Consider the following 23,198-nt stretch of genomic DNA (forward strand, 5'->3'; position numbering starts at 1 on the left):
AGCAGAATTTTTTAAATACCATTTTAAAATCATGAAGAAGATATCTGTGTTTTTCTTTCAGAGATTTCAATTCTAGATTTCCAAATCTGGGAATATTTTAACACGGCACATATCTCCTCTTCTGTTTTTATTGCTTTAAAATACTACTATACCAAATGAGAAAATATATAATGATGTTTATTTATTACCTAAATTTAAAGAAAGAGAATAACTATAATGTTACTGTTTTTTTCTGAATATTTAACATATCCTTAAAAAAGCTATAATCTAGCAACCAGATTTTATTCTGCCCTTATTCTTGGACTCTGAGATAAATTTATAATCCATTCATGTACTCTGGATTATAACTTTTGCACACTTAACTTCTAAGTAAGTTTTAAAGTATATTGTTGCCCTTATAGGTTATGATCTTCTAAAGACTACAGGGATGGATGTAGGTCTTAAGTAGACTGGATTGTGATTCCAACTGATTTACAGAAATGCCTTAACTGTGTTTGTGTAAAATCTGCTTAGCCTTCTTGATCACTTGCTGATGTCATGTGTAAAGGATAACAGAGGGTAAGAGACAAGGCAGGTGCTGCCTGACTAAAGTCATACAGAAAGATCAATAATCTTTCATTTGCACACTACTTTATATTTCTTCTATGAGACTTCACATACATCCTATTTAATTCTTACAGGAAGCATACTAGCAGGGTAAATATTAATAGTTTCAATTGTCAGATGAAAAAACTGAGATACAGAGATTAAGGAATTCATTCAAAATGATACCAGTAAGCTATGATTGGAGCTTGAATTTGAACCCAAAGATAGTTCTATTAAAATTCATAGAATCAGACAGGGATTAAAGATAGCAGCATGAGAGGAGAGACAAAGGCTTCCTCCTAAAACTGGATACAATTAGAAAATTTAATTGGCGCAACTAATCCTGAGAGAGCAACAGGAAAGAGGACAGCGTCAGACTGCACACACCTGGAGAAAAGAGCAGACCTCACCAAACGGGGTAACGTACCAGAGCTGTGGCTCCACAGGACCTGAGCCCTTTCCCCACCCCAGCTCACCTTGGGAGGAAGACAAACGGAGCAGGGAGGGAGTGGAACGCTTGGGACAGCTGAATACCTAGCTCTGGAATCTGCTCTGGGAGCACAAACCTACATTTCATGGTGCTTTCATGACACTCGCATGACTACTGGGTTTGAAAGTTAATACAAGCAGAGTTCCTGGAGAGACTGGGATTCCGGCTGCTTATGGAAAGCAGGGATCCATATCCAGCTGCTCTGGGACAAAAACATACCTGTGTGACCGGCCCACTGGCTCAGGCAGTGGAGACAGGCACAGCAGCCGGGAGGCGGGGAACAACTCTTTCCTCCCCCCAGGCACCAGTACTGCTCCCCTGCGAACCCCTGACATTGCTTCACGGGCTGAGCAGCTTCAGAATAGAGCTTCTTGACACTAGAGGGCACCATATACAAACATGAAACGTCAAAGGAACCTTGTCCAGAGTAAAATTATTAATACAACTCCCAAGAAAGATTTAGATGATATGGACCTTATGACTCTTCCTGAAAGGGAGTTCAAAATAAAAATCATGAACATTCTAATGGAGGTACAGAAAGACATCCAAGAACTCAGGAATGAATTCAGGTCGGAGATCCAATCATTGAAGAACACGATGGAGGGTATTAAAAGCAGGTTGGATATGGTGGAGGAGACGATAAATGAAATAGAAACTAGAGAAGAGGAATACAAAGAAGCTGAGGCACAGTGAGAAAAAAGGATCTCTAAGAATGAAAGAATATTGAGAGAACTGTGTGACTAATCCAAGTGGAACAATATTCGCATTATAGGGATACCAGAAGAAGAAGAGAGAGATAAAGGGATAGAAAGTGTCTCTGAGGAGGTAGTTGCTGAAAACTTCCCCAATCTGGGGAAGGAGATAGTCTCTCAGGCCATGGAGATCCACAGATCTCCCAACACAAGGGACCCAAGGAAGACAACAGCAAGACACATAGTAATTAAAATGGGAAAGATCAAGGATAAGGACAGACTGTTAAAAGCAGCCAGAGGCAGAAATAAGATCACATACAAAGGAAAGCCCATCAGGTTAACATCAGACTTCTCAGCAGAAACCTTACAGGCCAGAGAGAGTGGCATGATGTATTTAATGCCATGAAGCAGAAGGGCCTGAAACCAAGATTACTTTATCCGGCAAGATGATCATTTAAATTTGAAGGAGGGATTCAACAATTTCCAGATAAGCAAAAGCTGATAGTTTACCTCCCACAAACCATCTCTGCAGTCTATTTTGGAGGGACTTCTATAGATGGAAGTGTTCCTAGGGTTGGATAGCTGACACCAGAGGTAGTAAAATCACGGTAGGGAGGGTGGAGCAGCTGATTGCGAGGCAAATGCAAAATTAAATTGACTATCCACAAAGTCAATCAAGGGATAGACAAAAAGTACAGAATTTGATACCTAATATATAAAGAATGAAGGAGGAAGAAAAAGGAGGAGTAATAGAAAAGAACCTTTAGATTGTGTTTATAACAGCATACTAAGTGAGTTAAGTTAGACTCCTAGATAGTAAGGAAAGTAACCTGGAACCTTTGGTAACCACGAATCTAAAGCCTGAAATGGCAATAAGTACATACCTATCAATAATCACTCTAAATGTAAATGGACTGAATGCACCAATCAAAGCACATAGAGTCACTGAATGGATAAAAAAACAAGACCCATCTATATGCTGCTTACAAGAGACTCACCTCAAACCCAAAGACATGCACAGACTAAAAGTCAAGGGATGGAAAAAGATATTTCATGCAAACAATAGGGAAAAAAAAGCAGGTATTGCAGTACTAGTATCAGACAAAATAGATTTCAAAACAAAGAAAGCAACAAGAGATAAAGAAGGACATTACATAATGATAAAGGGCTCAGTCCAACAAGAGGATATAACCCTTATAAATATATATGCACCCAACACAGGAGCACCAGCATATGTGAAACAAATACTAACAGAACTAAAGGGGGAAATAGACTGCAATGCATTCATTCTAGGAGACTTCAACACACCATTCACTCCAAAGGACAGATCCACCAGACATAAAATAAGTAAGGACACAGAGGCACTGAACAACTCACTAGAAAATATGGACCTAATAAATATCTATAGAACTCTACACCCAAAAGCAACAGGATACACATTCTTCTCAAGTGCACATGGAACATTCTCCAGAATAGACCAAATACTAGGCCACAAAAAGAGCCTCAGTAAATTCAAAAAGATTGAAATTCTACCAACCAACTTTTCAGACCACAAAGGTATAAAACTAGAAATAAATTGTACAAAGAAAGCGAAAAGGCTCACAAACACATGGAGGCTTAACAACACGCTTCTAAATAGTCAATGGATCAACGACCAAATTAAAATGGAGATCCAGCAATATATGGAAATAAATGACAACAACAACACAAAGCCCCAACTTCTGTGGGACACAGTGAAGGCAGTCTTAAGAGGAAAGTATATAGCAATTCAGGCATATTTAAAGAAGGAAGAACAAACCCAAATGAATAGTCTAATGTCACAATTATCAAAATTGGAAAAATAAGTACAAATGAGGCCTGAAGTCAGCAGAAGGAGGGACATAATAAAGATCAGAGAAGAAATAAACAAAATTGAGAAGAATAAAACAATAGAAAAAATCAATGAAACCAAGAGCTGGTTCTTTGAGAAAATAAACAAAATAGATAAGCATCTAGCCAGACTTATTAAGAGAAAAAGAGAATCAACACACATCAACAGAATCAGAAACGAGAAAGGAAACATCACGACGGACCCAACAGAAATACAAAGAATTATTAGAGACTACTATGAAAAACTATATGCTAAGAAGCTGGAAAACCTAGAAGAAATGGACAACTTCCTAGAAAAATACAACCTTCCAAGAACGACCTAAGGGTTGAACTTCCCAGTTTTATTAATATAAATACCTAAAAAATATATAGGACAGATCCAAATCTTTTGATATATCATTCCTTCGCAAATACATGTATCTCTCCTTGTGCATATATTGTCTGACCTAAGGGTTGTAGGATTAAAAGGCTTCTTAATGTTTCAAGTTAAGTATATCTATTTATATAATATGTATATATACATATATATATAAAGATATATCTGCCTATTATGCATGTTAAATATGTTTAATAAATATAAAAATATGATTATTTTGTGAATTCCTGAGCCAAACAATTGTCAGATATCCTTAGGAAAGAATGAACTGAAAGGTGTAGAACATGTTATCCTCCTTAAGTGAGAGGATGATGTGCTCAATCCTCATATATATGATGGAAAAATTTCTTACCGTCTCAATGAGATCATCTGCTCCACTGGTTTGTTCACTTGACTTCAGAGTTTGATTGAAGTCTTTGCCACTGTTATTCTGTAACATTCCTTCAAATTGGCTACTGCAATACTAAGAATTTTGTAAAAAGGCAATTATGTCAAAAAATACCACAATTCATAAAATTTAATATGGCTTCAATGTACCTAAGAGATTATGAGCAGATATGAGGAGTTTAAATGGTATGCATAAATATTTCTAAAAATCAAATTATAGGGTTGAAAAAGAAAACTGCTTTCCAGTTATTATTAGAAGAGCGTCAACCGCACAATTTATTTTTCCACAAGTCTATGAGGATGTAGACACTTTGAGTTCATTGTGGAAAGCTATAGAATTTTGGATAGATAATTGGGGTTCCTTTCCTGAACTTTGGAACAGTTGTACGACAAACAAGAAACTAACGACAGCATTAAACGTGTATAATTCTGGTAAAAGCTTTCATTCTAAGAATTTGTTTTTTATCTAGAAACCTGTTTATCAAAAATGCCATTTGCTTAAGAAGGTAAGTCAATTATTTTCAGTCCTTCCAGTTAAGCACTGTAACAACCAAAAAAATTACAGACCCACCAAAGTATACATGTTAGTGTCAATTTAAGTTTATAAAAAAATTGACAGTGGACTAACAAGTGATTTTTCTTCCCTTTATTGTTGCTTCATTTTGTATGTAAATTTCTGTAAGTGAACAATGCATGACTTTTATCTAGCCAGATGCTAAGAATCTGAGGTAGAGAAAGACAAGAAAAAGCATATAAGAGAAGAAAGGGTGACACTTGAAAATGTAACTGTAGCCAATGATTATTGCACAAATGGGTAAGAAAAAGGTTAGAAATTGTTTTAAACATCTGCAGGGTAACATACGCTTGAAACACACACACACACACACACACACACACACCACCACCACCACCACCATCAAGGGCACAACCACAATCATACATTTGGATTTAGAGAGAAACAACTTTTTTAATGTTAAAGCTGTAAGAAATATATTCTTCTTAATTATTCTGGTTATCTCATTGATAATTCTATGAGCTACTTGAAAAATTAGAAAAGAAAGTCTGTCAAAAAGCTATTTTTTTTCTATCCTCCATCAAAATAATTAGTGTTATGGGTGAAATGACAAGAGTAATTAAGAAAAATGGCCATATGCCATATTTTTAGGAGCAAAATTACAGCTGTTTGCACACTGTTTTTTGTACAGCTAGGTTCTGAGAAAAGATAATGAAGAGAAAAAATTAAATTTTCGAACCAAGCAACAAATTCTCATTGCAGAGTAGTTTTGTGGGAACCAAACTGTCAATAGGAAACAAACTTTGATCACTTCATTTGCAGGCATGACAGTAGATTATACATTAAAAGTGGCAACCTTGATATGTTTTGTACATCCTTACCACTAAACATCCATAGGCTGGATTTTTAAAATCTGTTATTTTAAAAAAAGTTACCTGAACTGTAGTATAAGATAACCTGGTAGCATAAGCTTTGTTGTCCATATTATGAAATTGTGAACTAAGTCCTTCCCCACCCTTAAAATTGTATTTGTTATAAACTGATGAGACTTTTCCTCAAGAGACGGTTGTGTTAGGACTGAAAAGACCAACTGGTCTCACTCCTAAAACTTAACCTGACTTGTCCTGTTTTATGATAATATTGTTTACATTCAGCATTCTATAGGTGAGTTCATGTAGACGATCTGGGTGCCAACAAACCACTTTTTTCATGGTCTATGTCTTAAAACCTTATTATCTTAAAAAAATATTCCTTTGGGTCAAACCAGACTGTGACACCATCAAGACCATTGCTTTAAATGTACTACTTCATAACTAGACCTGAGAGTTAAGGTCGTAATTGTTGTCAAAACCATTTTGTTTCCATTCATGTAGATGTAGCCATATTCAGGGGTGAAGGTACAGAATTGATCATCTAGGAAAAATGTCTTCATGAAATAGGTCAGGATGTTTTTCTTGATGCCCAGTCATATGTTAGAACAGTTGGGATGCAGAGTAAATGGAAAATGTGAGTGGAAATTAAGTCACTCTTTTCCATCATGAAAAATTTAGATGATTTTGATGCAAACTCCTCTCAAACACAGAACACATAAGCGATAAAGCCAGTGGGGTCTAACAGAGTAGGGGTCAAGACCTGGGTTCTAAGCACCAGAACTGTTATCAATTAGCTGTGTGGCTTTGATAAAAGTAGTGAACATTTCTGAGGCTCCGAATCCTCTTCTATAAAATAGAAATGTGTATACCATGCCTAACTTGTGGAATTGCCAAGTTCATAAATCAGAAATGGGTCTGAAAATGCTTTGAAATAAAGGGATTATATGAAGAAATGTGGTTATTATCATGACCAAACTTTCCTAAACAAATGGACTAAGAATTGTGGTACCTTCCTTTATTCTGCCATTTCTTATTTCTTTAAATGCAATTCCAGTACTTTTTTGTTTGTTTCACTTTCTTTCACTTTTTTCTACTTCTGTCTCTGCCCACCCTCCCCAATTCAATCTCTGGGTATTCATTTTAATTCTCAGTGTCAAAATGAGTCAAATCCATTACTACTAAAGGTCTAATTTCTTTTGTAATATGAAAATTAGAGAGTTACCGCCCGGGGCTCAAAAACTCTTTTTTTATTAAAAAGAGAGCTTTTGGTTTCATGCTATTTGTTGTAATGGGATTTGACCTGTATATCAATTAACTGTGTGATGCATTTATATTATAAAAGCATTTGGAAAAAGTTAATTGTTACTATGGATGATAGCCATGTCATAGAATTGGATATGAAAGAAAAAATGATTCAAATCACCAGAGCTGATTTCCATACCCCTCAAAACAGTAAGTAGTAAGGAAATTGAAATAGCCCCCTAAATCCTTATGGTACAGTTTTAAAAGCCATGATAAAGTGAACCAACCAATCAACTGTTACAAAAATAGCCTTTCTAATAGAATAGAAATAGCCTATGACTTTAATATTTTTTCAAGAGAAGATTTAAGTCAGATAAACCTTTTCTTCATATAAGTTCCCCTCTGTGTACTTAAAATTTGGAGCAAGCATTTTTCAGAAAAGGTTTGAATATCTGAAACACATCAAAGGCTTAACTTAGCCATAAAATGACCAACTGTAGAAAAGAAATCTGTATGGGGCAAATGCTCACAAATCTTACCTAAAGCATTTTATCAGTGATGGTAATAAAATAATATTATATCATAACTACAGTTCATCTGTAATGTAATGCTATAACCTGAACCCTGAAGATGTGAAGTTGGAGCCTCATGGAATTATACAGAAGCATTTATAACAGTAAATGACTGAATCCAGCTTACAGCCTGGTACCCAGGCCTGCCCATACAAAAAACAACTCACTTGAAAATTAGTACCTCTGTCTATATATAGAAAAGGGACTCATTGGAAGCCACTGTTTATTTTCTAGGCCAATGTAGTCCTAATACAAATAGGCCACCCTTCCTAATAGTGGGTCCCACTTAGTTTTGGGCTCTAGAGTAGAATTCCTGTTTCACTAAGACAGCTCATGGAACATTCAAAAGTGAATCTCGTGCAATCTGCAAAGCCTGTGTTTTAGACAGACTTTCAAATAGCCCCTCCAAGAGTGATTGTATTTACATAGCAGAGTACAGGCAATGGATGGGATTTCATTTTTGTTTTTGCTATTCCTAAAAATGTAATTTTATAGGTTGTTGGGTGATTGATTCCTGCCCATTCTTAGCACAATACAGAATCTTATTGAAGGTGCAAGTGTTAAAAACAAATTTTTACACACACACCCACCATATAAACCCTAGTATATGATGCTGGGGTTAGGTCTGAGGTGTTAGGAACAAGACCTCTAACACAAATTATTAAGTAATTATGTAACCTTAGGTCTTAAATAAATATAACATTTTTATTGGTTTTGAAAGATCATGGATTCACTTTCTTTTGCTGATAGCCTTTTACTCAGTTCTTGATAACTACAGTTCCTTAGAAAGTGCATTTCTGACACATTGGATCACACCATAAAAGTAGTTTATTGCTGAAAATTCTACTTTCCAAAAGGACATACCTGGGTCTCATGATGCATTTCAAGAAGCCATAATGATGGAACAATGCTAATCAAATATAAAAATATAGCTGGCGAAAACCTGTGAAAGTGAGGGAAAAAAGATAATTCAGCTTTTGCAAATTTTTTAAAAAGAAAAACAAATGCACATACTCTGACCACATAGTCAAACCTTTTTATCTCAAGTGTTTATTTCAATGGAGAGAAAAGCATTCTGTGATTTCTGCCATATGGATTATAGAGAAACACAGTAACTGTAAAAGGCACTAGCAGCTGTCATTCTCACTGAATTCTAATCCAATTAATGGAAGTTAATTTTAATGTGACTTAATGGGACACTGCCAATAGTTTCAGGCATAAAACTGGATATTTTGTATTTAATATGTTTTACAAAATCATATACAGCAATAGTAAATCTTCTTAGATTTTTCAACATTGCAATTTTGGGAAGATTGGTTACATTTTCCAACACTAACCTGGAATTCTGAGAGCTCAAATAGTAACATCCTGCTAGAACACAAAAATCATATGATAATGAATAGGAATGAGCAAAATCAACTGGCTTGTGTGTGTGCTATGTCTAGTAAAAATAAAAATACAAATAAACAACAGATGAAGGGTTTGGTATTTAAAAAAAAACTCTCTATATTCATTGTTTTCTGGCTGTAAATTCAGAGGACAATTCAAAGAGTGGGCTTTTATAGTCACACATGCAACTCAATGCCAGCTTTGCCAGTAACCTCTAAGCTTGCTTCCTAATCCATAAAGTGGGGGAGAGTCACTACATTAGCTTGGGCTGCTAAAACAAAATACCATAAATTGGGTGGCTTTAACAACAGAAATTTACTTTCTCACAGTTCTGGAAGTTGGAATTCCAAGATCAAGTTTCCAGCATGGTTGGGGTTTGTTAAGGGCTCTCTTGTTGGTTAGTAGACAGGCACCTTCTCACTATGTCCTCACATAGCCTTTCGTCCGTGTATGAGTATCACAGGGAGAAAGAGAGCTCTCTTCTGTTCTTAAATGGCCACCAATCTAGTTGGATTAGGAGCTCACTCTCATGATGTCATTTAACCTTCATTACTGCCTAAAAGCTCTATCTCAAACTACAGTCCCATTGGGGGTTAGAGCTTCAACATAAGAATTTGGGGGAACACAATTCCATTCATATCTGTCACATTTATCTCACAGGGGTTTTTATTATACTCTCTGTAAAGCAGGGCCTGGCAGAGTAGGTAATAGGTAGCTATTATTAGTATTTTTAAAGGACATTGTACAATGAAAACATGTCCTGAGAAACTTGAAATAAGATACAAATAATATACTTTCTAAATTTATTTCTTCAAATTGCATTTTATTTTAGATTGGGCTATTGCTTTATAGGCCATCTCAAAGTCAAAATGGTAAGTTAATATAATTTTATTAAAATGCTTTTATTAGACCCATGAGATAATTTAAAATAACCTGAAGAATAGAAATGTTAGTTGCTCAATATTTGCAATGAAAGGCACTGAACCCATATTATTATAACCCAAAGGAAAAGTGAACAAACCTAAGTGGAAGAGAACACTTAGAATGGACTTTTTAAAGGCTATTAACCCTTCCACTTATATCTCCTTTCAGCTTATGGAGAAAGGAATGGAGAAAGAGCAAGAGAAAGAAAGGTCTTTAAAAAGATCAATATTTAATATAGGCCCTCCCCCACCTTTGATTTCCTGCAAAAACCAATTTTGAAACAAAAGGTTTCAAGTCATGATATTATTAAAGTGTGACTTGGAAGATTGCTGGGCTACAGAGATCTCAAAAGTCCCCATGTTGGACATGCTCTTAAAAAGAAAAGGAGCAATTGATTCTTTGACCTTACATATCAAGGGAAACATCAGGAGATTATTTCCTTTGTGAGATTGGGAAAGGAAATGAATTCTAGTCAGAAGGACAGTTGGAATATGTAAATGTTTGGATATGTCAAATGTTGGCTGGACTGCAATTTTGTTGACTTACTTGGGATTAATTTTAGAAGTAACTCCCCTAACAATAGTTACAATAATAATCTAAGGAAACCATAGAGTGAACCTGTGATAGCTCTTTAAAAGAGGTGAAAAATAAAGCAAACAATAACCCTTAATATCTTTTATGTATAAGATTTATTTCTATAATTGTAAAAAAAGTACTATTCTGTTTCAGTGTAGGAAACTGGCCACCAAAATAACAAAAACAAAAAACTTCAAGATCCAAGATTTTCTGTGTTGCCTGCTACAGAAAATCTAAATTTCATAGTCTGATATTTGCAGCCTCCATTATCTAGTCTTTCTACTTCTCTTCCTCTTCCTTTACCACGTCTCTTACCAAGCTGAACAACCTAGCAGTACCAATCTGCTGTTCATGCGAAACGAAACAAAATGTAAAGTCTCCCTCATTTCAGTTCCTCTTCATTAGACTTACTTGGCATAAAAAAAAAAAAAAAAGAAGGGATCACATTGGGGTCCATGAATTAATCATGTTCAACTCAGTCCACAGGCTTTCTCCTCACTTTCTCCACCCTCAGCTCTACACCTTAGAGGATTTGCTGGTGAAGCAAATCAAAGGCATAGCAGGAATTATTCTTATTGCATTTCTCTTATGACCTGACACGTTATTTATTATTTTATACTTACGTATCTATGAGACTTAGCTTTCCTAATATAAGTTCCCTGAAGGCAGATCCTGAGTCATACATCTTTATGCCCCTACCCTTTTCCCTCTCATTCACCTTTTCCTCTCTTCAGTTCTATCAGGTGTCTTACTAGGTTTTTAATTAATGCTTTATTAAGCAAGTGCTGAAATGCTTGAATTCCTGCATTTATAAATTAAGGGAAGACTGAGCAAATGAAGTTAATGAAGACTACTGGCATCTACAAGGACCTTTCTTCCCACTTCAGGAGGGATGCTCCTTGAGTTGTGTTCACTAAGGAATTGCTACACTGCAGTAGAAATTTCACAAACCTAGGACCCAAATTTGAATCTTGCCTTTTCCAAGGTAGTGGAAATTCATTCATACTTCCCCTGAAAATGTTTTTATCTATAAAATGGAGATCATCATATCCACCTTAAAGGCTGGTTGTGAGGATTAAATGAGACAGTGTGTGCTGTGGAGATGCTATTGCCTTCCTAGGCTCAGCTCTGCAAATGAACTCACAGCTACTTAATGTTTTCAGTACCTACACTTAAAGAGGACCAGAGATTGCCTGGTTAGAAGAGCCTTTCTTCAAATAACTTATAGTCAATCCTATTTTTAAACTACGATTCTCAAAACAAAACCTGTACATCTCCTGAATCAAGGGACATTGTTTACACTGCCTGGGACATCATTAGGCCTAACTTCACATTCAGTGTATGGTACTTCCTGGAACACAGTCCTGGTTTGCATGGGCCATTTGCCCATCACAACCTGTAAAATACTGTGCAGTCAGGGCCCTGTCTACCTCATGGGCTCTGTTGCTTGTCATTCTTCCTTACTGTGCTCCTATAACATTGTCCTTCAATGGTTTAAGTACCCTTCTAACTCAGGCCTTCACACATGCCATTTCTCTCCCTTGAACCAGCTTCCTCCCCTACTTTTCACCTACCTCCTTCTCTGAGCTCATGTCAGCTATTTAGGATTCCACAGAAAACTTTCTTTGTGTGTCCAGTCTGAATTAGATCTCCTTGTCAAGCTTGTCTTCTATAGCTTGTCTATAGCACTCTGCACTTTCACCCCATGGATTTTTAAAATTTATAATTACATATGTGCATATGTACATGTGTCTATGTGTGTGTGTGTGTGTGTGTGTGTGTACTTGCTGTCACTCATCTTCCAGTAATTCTAAGAAGTACAAGCACAAGAGCTGTGTTTCTGTTCATCATTATGCCCTCAGCTCCTTCCACAGTGCCGGGCACCTTGTGAGCTCACCCCAAATATTTATTGATTTGATAAGGCCTGGTTGATTTACAGTTGCTATATTTTTGACACTCTGTTGCTGGTTTGACCAGAAACCTCTTATTGAAATATCATCATAAATTGAGTCTTATCAGAAGTGTTACTAAGGAAACTAATTATTCTGTTCTTGTATGAATTTAATATTGTTTTGCTACTATGAAAGATTTAATATTTCAAGGTGACATTTTAGCCGTTACTTATTTTGAAGGCTTGCCATATTCTTGATTGTGCTATGTCAGGGGAATTCATTGTTGGAACCAAGGAGAATATGAATTCTAAAAATTAAAAACTAGGCCTGATCCCACCTTTTTTCTGTATAATTAATCAGGTCGCATGCCCTTTCTTAGGTGCTACCAAATAATGTTACTCTCCAGTCTTTGTGTCTTAATGGCATTGAGAATAAACAGATTCCAAGCACTTTGTGTGCAGACTAATACTATAGAGAGATGTAGCCAACTCAGAAATAAGTTAAATCAAATTCCTGGGGAGTTGTTTATAAAAATAAGATACACTATTCATAGACTAACTAAAAATGATATACATATGATTAACTGATTAAGACATGTCCAAGAGGGATTTTTTTTACAAAATTTACAATACACTATCACTTATCAGCTATCTGCCTTTAGAAACTCTGATTTATTGTAATACCAATCACCACTATCCTATCAGAATACAGGAGGTTTCCAACATTAATACTTTAAAGCCCAACTACTTTGCTTAGCTATTTTTTCTAAATTAAAACCTTCCTAAGATACTCTTTCTCTCCACAGAAATTCTGTGTGTTTTTTCATTTTTGTTTTTGTTTTTCAATCTGCAGTCCTTAGCCAGCCCATCAATTCTCTCAAAAGTGCACAGCAGGAGCACCATATTAAATTATTTTTTAAATTTGTTTATGTATTTATTTGTTTATAAATGAAATGTTTATATGTCTTGCTACATGCTAGACACTGCTCTGTGTTCTTAAGGAGATGTCCACATTTTTTTCAGCTCATTTAATCCAAAATAAAATATTATTTATCACATAGAGTTGTCAATTCAACAAATTGCAATGTTTTTCACAAAATAATTATGTCATGACATTTAGCAATTTAGCCCTGCAATGGATTTTATTTACTGCAACTCACCATTAGTCTAGAATTAGGATTCCATTTTCCTCTTTACAGAAATGACATTGTTTTATTGAAAAAGCAACATTCATTCATTTTAAAAACACATAACAATGTCAATAGGCAAATAGAAGAATTAGCCACATCACCCATTACTTCATTTAGCTTTTCTTTCTTTCAGCAAACATTGAGGATTCTAGTCATCTAATCATATGCAGAAATCTGAAAATAGATAACATTTAAGTGAAGCAAAAATAATGTTCCAAATTACTTCAATGTGAATTGCGATTTTATTTGTATTTCATTTCTCAGTATTTCCTACTCTACAAAAGCAGAACAGAGTTATAAGATGCGAGGCCCAAGTTTCAAAACCTCACGTTAAACTGCCTTGAGTGTCCTCAATAAAATTTCTGGTCTACTTAGTAATAATAGGCCTATTTTCATGGAAATCAAGAAACTAGGTCAAGATGCCCTTCTGTGAGCCCTGAAACCCTAACAATTTAAGGATTGTCTGTCGTCCTTATAAATAGACTGCTTTCTCTCAGTGGGTCTTAACATCGACGATATCCATCGGGGCATCAGCAGGGCTATTAGTTTGCAGGGGGAAAGAGTGGCCAATGCGACAGCCTCAATGTGTCATCCACCTCTTTGCAACCCCTCAAAATGCACGCAATGCTCTTGCAAGAACGCACAACCCCTGAACACCTGGGAAGTCACTAATCTGACTCCAGTCATCAAGCATTTGTCTTCTTATCTATTGTGCTTGTCATAATCACTTCCCTCCCAGAGCCTTGGCCTGTGCCTGCTCACTATGGAGGGAGGGAGGCCAGCCACAAATACATGGCCATAAGCTCCTGAGAACTACCCCCAAATCAAAAGTTGAATATGGAGTGTGTGTGCGTTTTAATAGGTGCCAAGATCAGATGATATGTTTGTTTTGTTCTTGATTTTATGGGACAGCAGACTAATAACAACAGAAGGAATTTCAAATGGGTTGTGAATACCCACTGCAATGGAATCATGCTTTATAATTCCAAAGTCCTTGAAGAATGCCCATATTTAGGTTTTGTAAAGAGAAGAATATTTCTGAAGGTGAGTATTAGAGCACTGAATTGTAATTTTCATTGTTGTTACCAGCTGTTTTTTAACAAAGTCGTATTCCCAAATTATGATACCAACCAGTAGCAAAATTAGTAGTATATACTTTAACTTAAAATTTTCCAAAAGGATATCTAAAGCAAGAACAAAATTTGTTAAAAGTGAAGTTGCTCACATTCGAACCTTAGCGGTAAGCTTCCGTGTGACCAAACTAGTTATAGGAACAAAATATGCATCAATTTTAGGATCTATGTACTATTTTTCTCATAAAATTTCTGAGGCAAAGAAAATTATGACATCTTCCTAAATGAATTGGTTCCAGCTGAAACCCTAAGTATCATCATCATTTATTCATCATCAATATCATCATGATATTCCTTCAACCTGAAAGCCCTTCTCTTCTCTCTCCGCTCTTGGAAAATCACTAGCTACTTCAAAGGCCAGTATATAAATCACTTATGTGAGGAATTGTTCCTTGTCTAACAAGCCTACCTTGCTGATTATATCTTTATTCTGCAGCCTTTTTGCACCCTTGGACTTAATTTGTGGAAAACTATTTGGTTTCAGAGGGTCATTTTGTCCTGTTTTCATGTAACTACATATATTTTATATTTCTTCAAGAACACCATCATAGCCCTAGTAAAATAAATGATTGCTGAATGAGTAAGTGAATTTAAGTGCTAATGACTACAGGAATTTTAATGCTCTCTGAGAGGATAAAATACATTATTAGTGTTATTTATGAATTCTTTAATTTATTTCATTCTATAAAATACAATCATATTTATTTCTATTCTGTGTAAGAGACTGGTTCTTCACTTTAGGACCAAATATAAAGACAATCTAGAAATTTTCCCCTTTTCTGTTTTCTTGTACATCCTGTTTGGGCTTTACAAGGATGTTTCCTTGTGCTCGAGTGTCTCTGAGCCATGTCCATGTGTAGTCTGAACTTTTTTACATTCTGTTGTAAAGAAAATCATCCCAGTGTTCATTAGCAGGTCACGTCAGCTTACCTACCCAATTTTGAATAATAAAAGATACTTGGATTTTTTCTCTACTATAGGGAAATTTTGACCTTAAAAATTTACGTAGTTGTACTGTCCACAGGCAAACCCAATTTGGTTATTGATAACAGAGCACAACAAATAGCCTGACAGAGTTCAATCCTAGGATAGGGAATCCTTCTCTGAGCTGCTTCTTCCTCGTTTGAAGAATAGTATAGCGCCGCAGGGGCTCTGGCGAGGAGCGAATGAGGTAATACATGTAATGCAAAAACCTGGCTCAATAAATGCGAGTGCTCATTGGATGCTGGGAATTGTTCTTGTGATTTATCACTACTATTTGTGACCTTAGATAAGTGATCTTGCCTTGCTATGCAGCAGTGTCCTCATCATAATATAGTGATACAGATGAAAACTGATTCATAAGGTCACTGTGAGGATTACATGAGATAATGGATGTAAAGTGGGCTTGGAGCATTGTCAGTGCCCAATAATTGATAATTGTTACCACCTCCTTTATCACTGCTGCCATTACCTTCATTATCATACTCATCACTGTTATTAACACATAGTCACAAAGTGGCACAGCCAATTTATTAGAAGGCTATTCCAGGTGGATTAAAGCAGGTGTGTGGTACAGGAGTCTCATTCAGGAAATCAAAAAGAAAAGGAGTACTTACTGTAGGACCCCACCAGGGCTGGCAGCAGATGGTACAGAAGACTTCTTGTTTCCTAAGGATCATTAATTTTTATTCTAATAAATGTACAAGATGGTACAAAATATTATAGCCTTAATTTTCAGTTCTAGATATCTCAGTTGAACATATTCATGGAAAAAGCATGGCCATCACTCACTAATTTCTTGGGGGTCCCATTCTAAATGCAGACGTAATTATTGCTTTGGTCCCAAGTCAATTTTGAAATAAGAGAAGAAAATATGATTTTTCTTCTCGGGACTGAAGCATAGTACTAATTCAAGTTAGGATAAGACTGTTGTTCCTAAAGCATGACTAAGATCACTAAAAACAAAGTCTTCTCCTGATAACATTCAATGCGTGTTTCTAAAAAGGATGCAAATTTAACTTACGGCTCAGAATATAAAATGCACTACATAAACACATGTGAAGATAATGAATTTTATAAAACTGTGGAGACATTGCAGGCAGGGCTGACAAGTCCAAAGCACAGTGGAAAGTGTTACTTGGATATCTAAAAGAATTATGGACAGCAAGTGTGAAAAAGGAGAGAAATAGTCTATCTGCAGGGAGAATTTCCAGTGCCCAAGTTGGCCATATGGAAATCATAGGGTCTCCTTCCAGATCTCTCCATTTCATCCTCTCTGATCCAAAAGATCAGCAGGAGAAGAGTGCTTTTATTTCCCAAGTTTCCCTCTCACATTTTCCTAAAGAATTTTGGTAGAGGAAGATACATGTTATCAAAAACTACAGAATCATATCATACGAGGAAGTCCCCTTAGAAAAGGAACTGTTGTTGACTGTTGGTGGGGATGCAAAAAGGTCCAGCCAGTATGGAAGATCCTAACAAAATTAAAATAGAAATAACATATTACCCAGTAATTCCACTTCTAGTTATTTACCTAAAGAAAACAAAAACACTAATTCAAAAGATAAATGCTCTATAATGTTTACTGAGGCATATTTACAATAGCCAAGATATGGAAGTAACCTGCATCCATCAATAGACCAATGGATAAAGAAGAGTGGTACATATATACAATGAAATACTACTCAGCCATATAAAAGAATGAACATGCCATTTGCTACAGCATGGATGGACATAGAGGGAATTATGTCCAGTGAAATGAGTCAGAGAAAGACAAATACCATATGATTTCACTTATATAGGGCATCTAAAAAAATAAAACAAAGAATAAACAAAACAAAAATGCATAGAATTTTTTTTTTCTCATAAATACAGAGAACAGACTGGTGGTTGCCATAGGGAAGAGGGTAAGGGGATGGATGAAGAAAGGTGAAGGGTATAAAGAAGTACAGACTTTCAGTTATAAAATAAGTAACTCATGGGGATGAAAAGCACAGCATAAGGAATATAGCCAGTAATATTGTAAAAAGTTTATATGGTGACAGATGGCAACTACACTTACCATGGTAAGCATTTCTCAGTGTGTATAATTATTGAATCAATATGCTAATACACCTGAAACTAATATAATATTTTATATCAACTATACTTGAATTGAAAAAGTTCTACACTACTCAAAACTTGTTCAAGATCAGACTTCATATCTGTCAAGTCTAGGTTCGTCATTTCCAACTCTGAACCTTCTAAATACAACTAAAATTCAAAACAGATTTCATTCAGGTTTTTACAAAATTGGTTTCAATTTGAAATCAATGTAGGAGAGAATCTCTTGAGATTCCTAATTTGTCTTTCCTGTTTGCAGCTGGGAGCCACCCAGCCATTTTCTAATACACGATGCTTCAAATGAAATATGGTAAAGATATAAAATTTAGAAGGAATTTTTCACATGGAGACAAGGACCATGGGGAGGAGAAGAGACAAGGAAAAAGTAGAAAAGAAAATCAGTATTTATCTGACTTCTGGGATCATGTCAGAAATGTCCCATGGCCTGTTTAGCTCTTCCCTCTCTCACTTTTTTTTGTTTTGCTGGCTCTTCCTATGCTCGGCTCCTTCTCTTCTGTAACAGACTCGGCCCAAATGTCGCCTCCTCAGCAAGGCCTTCCCCTGGAGAAGGTCACGCCATTCCTCTGTAACTCACACCACTTAGGCCTTCATAGTTCCAATCACTCACTTGTTTACTTGCTTGTTGTCACTTATTAGCTTCCCTGTATAATATTTACATCTTCATTTTCTCAGCCCCCTAACTAAAATGGGAGTTCTTAGGTCAGGATTTGACCTGTTTCATTCACTGCCATATAGATGGGACTCAAACCATATCTAACACATATTAAATGTTCCAAATATTTTTGTTGAATGAAGCATGTAAGTGAATATGCAGATCAAATTAATACTAGGTGAAAAGGAACAAAGCCACTAGCACACACTGGACCTACTCTGGATGCTGTTGGCTCACCCTCCTCATCCTATAGGATTCCGACAAATTAAACTTTTCCAACTGGCAAGTTATTAAAGTGCTGATGTACTGTTGCCTGTCCCCAGATAGCTGAGCTCAGCAACTCTAGTTCCATTTTTCCTTTCTAAAAAATAGCTAAAGACACATTCTTTAGATAAGTGTAATATATTTGCTATGTTTCAAGAAATTCTGTTCACATTTTCCTCTATGGCCCTGTTTATTGCTCCATGGTTTCTGTAGATATGATTTATTTGGGGCCAGGTGCAAATTTCAGTAAAAAGAACAATGCTTAAACAAGCCCAGAGTAGCCTAAAAGAAGTGAATGTATCTGAAGTTACAGAAATTTTCACTTCATATGTGCACAGAACTTAGTCTGCCATTCAGGTGTTTATTGCTTGATTGATTTTCAGTAAAGGAGGGTTTTCCTTCTTCTTGACTTGTAAAGAAGTAACACATTCCATTGATCCAAGGATAATTCTTTGATAAGTCCTTTTCTTAAAAAATGAGATCACAAAATACATAACTTTGTAACTTTATTCCCCTGACAACATATCATGGATATCCCTCTAAGTCAATAGCTAAAATTTAGCTCATTATTTTTAATACCAGCAAAATATTCTATAGTAAGGGTATATTGTAATTTTTAACCAGTCTATTGATTGATAATTAAGTTGCTTTCAGCTTTATTTTACACTAGCAAGATGGAAATTAATATTTTGTACATATGTCTTGACATATGAGTACTTTTGGTTCTATAGGGTAAATTCCAATGGATTCCATTAGATCCAGTGGTAAGACCAATGGATCAAAAGATATATATATATATATATATATATATATTTATACAGATCTACATATAGGTCTTTATATTAACTATGGAGGTATAGATACTAACATAATATTTATCGTTTTAAAATTCTGTCAGCTTTGGTTTTTCTGATGGAAACTTTTTTTAACACTTAAAATCAAGAAATTATGCCCACCTTACTCAGTAATCTTCAACTCAAGAATGAAGTATGTCCCAAATGAAGTCCTTTTTAATTGTTACCATGTTATATCAAGGATAATTTTCTAAGCTTTTTTTAGCATTCCATCTTCTAATTCTTCTTCTCAGACTTGTGACAGAGTAGCACGTGAGCTTTGTCCACCACAAAAATGACCATTTTTTGCAGACAGATGTATTTGGTAACTCAGTAGAACAAAGCATTACTAATCACATTTCTATTTAGATCATTTACAAAGACTCATTTGTTCCTGTAATTTTATAAGCAAAATCTATTGACTTTTTTCTTTGCTTATTTTCAAGTATTAGTCTAGATACTGAGCAGCCAAGAAGTTTTTGAATTAATGCTGTAACATACAACACCCATCATGGGCTGTTCTGAAATAAAGGTGAGAATTTTTTTCTACTTTTTGGCTCTGAACTAAAGGTTTATTGGCCAGGCCCTCAAGTAAAGTTGTTTGACTTGAGACAGAAAATGTGTCCAGTTGACAAAGGATATTTTATAATAGTAAAAAGAAAAATCATAGGATCTAGAAAAGACCATTCCTTTTTTATTTTACTGACCATCAACATATATTATTTCATTTAATTCACAGCAACCTATGACATAAGAATTTATAGATGAGGAAACTGAGGCTCAAGAGTTAAGTAACTTGTCAATGCCTCACAGTAAGGAAGCAGGAAAGCCCAGATTTTACCCCATTATGTGTCCAATTTTGAGGCTATGCTCTGTAACTCTGTATGTCCCCTGTTCCATAGTTTACCTTATGTATTGACCACCACCCATTTTGCCTGCAATAAGTTTTCTTCCCTTTCTTGGTTGTAAGTTACATGTTAGTCTGAATAAGCCCTCAGTGATGATATAGAGGTGAAGGTGAAATATCACTGGCTACAATATTTCTATACAACTACAATGGAATTTTTACTTAATATGAGCTAAAGCCTCTGGTCTACTCTTGGAGAGGGAGGACCTGCTGAGATAGTCGCTCTTCTGAAGTTGACATGTCTCCCAGAAGCTCTTACAGTTGTTGGCAAGACAACTTTCCATCAAACATTTTTCAGCCTCAGACTTCGTCCTCCTGTTACTGAAGATATTTTCTACCCTAGCATTAAAGCTAGCTACTCAAGTAAAAACCAAATCAGTCTCATAAGACCTGCTGGGTGAGCACTTTTATCCCCTTTTGTTTCTTTAACCCTAAGGCTTATTGGGAAAGCCAATACCATATTTCTTCCAGATTTCCAAAAAGCACACTGGAAAGTACCTCATATCTCTCTTGCTTAGTAAGCTGTTCATGGGGGAAATAAGGGGCGGGAGAGGGGCAGTAACATTCCCACTCTTATTGGGTTCAAATAGAACTTTTTCATTGATAATTCCAGAAATTTTTCAACCAAATGGAACATTTAAGCAAGATTCACATCCTCTTAAGAGACAATACATTCTCTCCCTTGGACTGTCACGGAATGCACAATGTTTTTTGTAGTTTACATGTACACTGTAAAGCTGGTTGGATTTCTTTTCCTTAATATGGTGGCTAACTATAATGCCATAGTGTTCTTAATTCTTAAATTGGCTAATACTATTTTCTTCTTTCTCATAGCATTGGGTATTTTTAGAAGTATTGACATATATGAAAACCCAATCTTACTTAAAAAAAAACTAATACAGGAAGAGGCCTAACTTGTTGAAGTTTGGGATGAAAATTTACCAGGAGTGGAGGAATGGGGAATCTTTGTAATGGCAAGAGAATCTTTTGCTCAATTCTCCTTATTGGCATCTAAGTCTTTGGGAAGGAAATAAAGTATCACACAGAGCCTGTAGTTCTTGTACCTTAAGATTAAGTCTGAACCACTACCTTCTGGTCCTTCCACCAGCGTGGCCATCCATCTTTGACAAGATGGACTGACCAATAATTAAACAAGCTCCAGAGCAACCAATTCCAGACACCTGAAGCTGGTGCCATACCAAGGCCCCAGGGCTGGAAGGAAGCTTAAGCAGCTGAAACTAGAGACGTGCTGCGAGGGGTTCTCACCCTGGGAGGCTGCCTGATTTACAGGAGCTCTTGCAAAAGTCGCTGATGCCTAGCTAAGAGCATTCTCACACCTGCATGCACAGACAATACTCATGCACATCCACACGCCCCAAATTCAGAAAGCAGGGCACAAAGACATCTCCTTTGCCCTACGACTCCCCAACTTTGGAGCACTGTATGCAGAGCAAATAAGGGCTTCCTATTTTTTTCTCATCTTCCAAGTTGCCAAACCTGGGACTAGGTAACTCGTGGCTGCGAGCCTTCCCAGTGTTGGGTATTCTGAATACTTCCCTGGGGTATTCTGGCGTGCCCAAGATACACTCAACCATCTGGCGCTTTTTGGAAGCTCCCTACCAGGACAAAGGGGGGCCGAATCCGAGCAAAGAATCGGCATGCTGCAGAGAGATGGGTTCGGGGCTGCCAGAGATTGCCACAGGGGACGGTACCCGGGGCTCCGGGCGCCCTCCCTTTCCCCGGGTGCGCTCACCATTTGTAGCCTCTGCCGCGCTTGAACTTGAGGGTGAGCGCAGTCTCCAGAACCAGCAAGAGGTTGAGCAGCGCGAGCAGCCAGTACCAGGGCTCCTTCTTCACCTCGGTCACTCGCCAGACCCCAACCAGCGAGTGCAGCACGAACAGCAGCCGGGTGGCCAGGGCGTTCAGCAGGACCAGCCCCCCCATGCCGGCCTGTGCGCTCTGCCTTGGCCCCGCGCCCTGGCCTCAGGACCCGGCCGGGAGCTCCGGAGCGCGCCCGAGAGCGGGAACGTGACAGCTCTGGAGACCCGCAGCTGCCGTTGTCCCTCCTCGCACGCCCGCGCCCTCAGACCTGGAGAGAGCGGCTCGCCCCTCCCCCAAACTTCCTGAGAACTCTTCACAGAGGGGAGAATCCAAACCCAGCTTTTCCAGACGGCTGGGCTTTCCAGGGACTGGGGCTGCGCCGCCCGGGCTCCGGGGCGCTATTCTCCCGCGCTCCTCATCCGCCTCCCAATCCTGGGAGCCAGTTGCCCCTGCCCTCTACCCCCACCCCACCCCCAGGCCTCCATGGGGTCCCCCAAAACTTCCCCACTCCGCGGAATTGGAAAGAGGAGTGAGGTGGACTGAAGGTCAAGGTGCTGCATATCCAGAAAGGGAAAGGGGACGCCTCTGTGGCAGTTCCTCCTTGCATTATTCTCCACCGAAGTGCTTTAATAACTCACAGCGCTTACGGGAGCAGGCGCTCATGGTGGCTACGCCGGGGACAGAGGAGCGGCAAAGAATCCGCTGTTCAAGCAGTTTTAGAAAAGAGGTTCCTGCTCAGTTTGAAGAATTTAAACTTCCCAGGACTAGAGGAAATCAGTCGCACTGGGCTTTCTGAGAGCTCCGTCCCTCAATAGGGGATGGGGAGTTCCGGTCACTTCTACCCTTTGAACAGTGTTATTAGAGCAGAAATGTTCTTTATTATGTCATTCCTCGCTCTTATCTCCCACCCCCAC

At 37.3% G+C, this 23,198-nt stretch overlaps 1 protein-coding gene across 1 annotated transcript in view; it reads right to left on the minus strand.

Moving 5' to 3' along the window:
* The window catches only part of TMEM26 (transmembrane protein 26), a 48,009-nt gene extending 25,278 nt beyond the window's left edge, over positions 1–22,731 (minus strand). Inside the window, exons 1-3 of the mRNA XM_036895106.2 lie at positions 22,217–22,731; positions 8,464–8,542; positions 4,365–4,475 (exon numbers count right to left, since the gene is read on the minus strand). Of these exons, the coding sequence (XP_036751001.2) occupies positions 4,365–4,475; positions 8,464–8,542; positions 22,217–22,407 (381 nt within the window). The 5' untranslated portion in view covers positions 22,408–22,731. The remainder of the gene's footprint in view (positions 1–4,364; positions 4,476–8,463; positions 8,543–22,216) is intronic.
* Between the last annotated feature and the right edge of the window lie 467 nt (positions 22,732–23,198).

Source organism: Manis pentadactyla, chromosome 8 (genome assembly GCF_030020395.1).
Source record: "Manis pentadactyla isolate mManPen7 chromosome 8, mManPen7.hap1, whole genome shotgun sequence".
Classification (NCBI taxonomy): Eukaryota; Metazoa; Chordata; class Mammalia; order Pholidota; family Manidae; genus Manis; species Manis pentadactyla.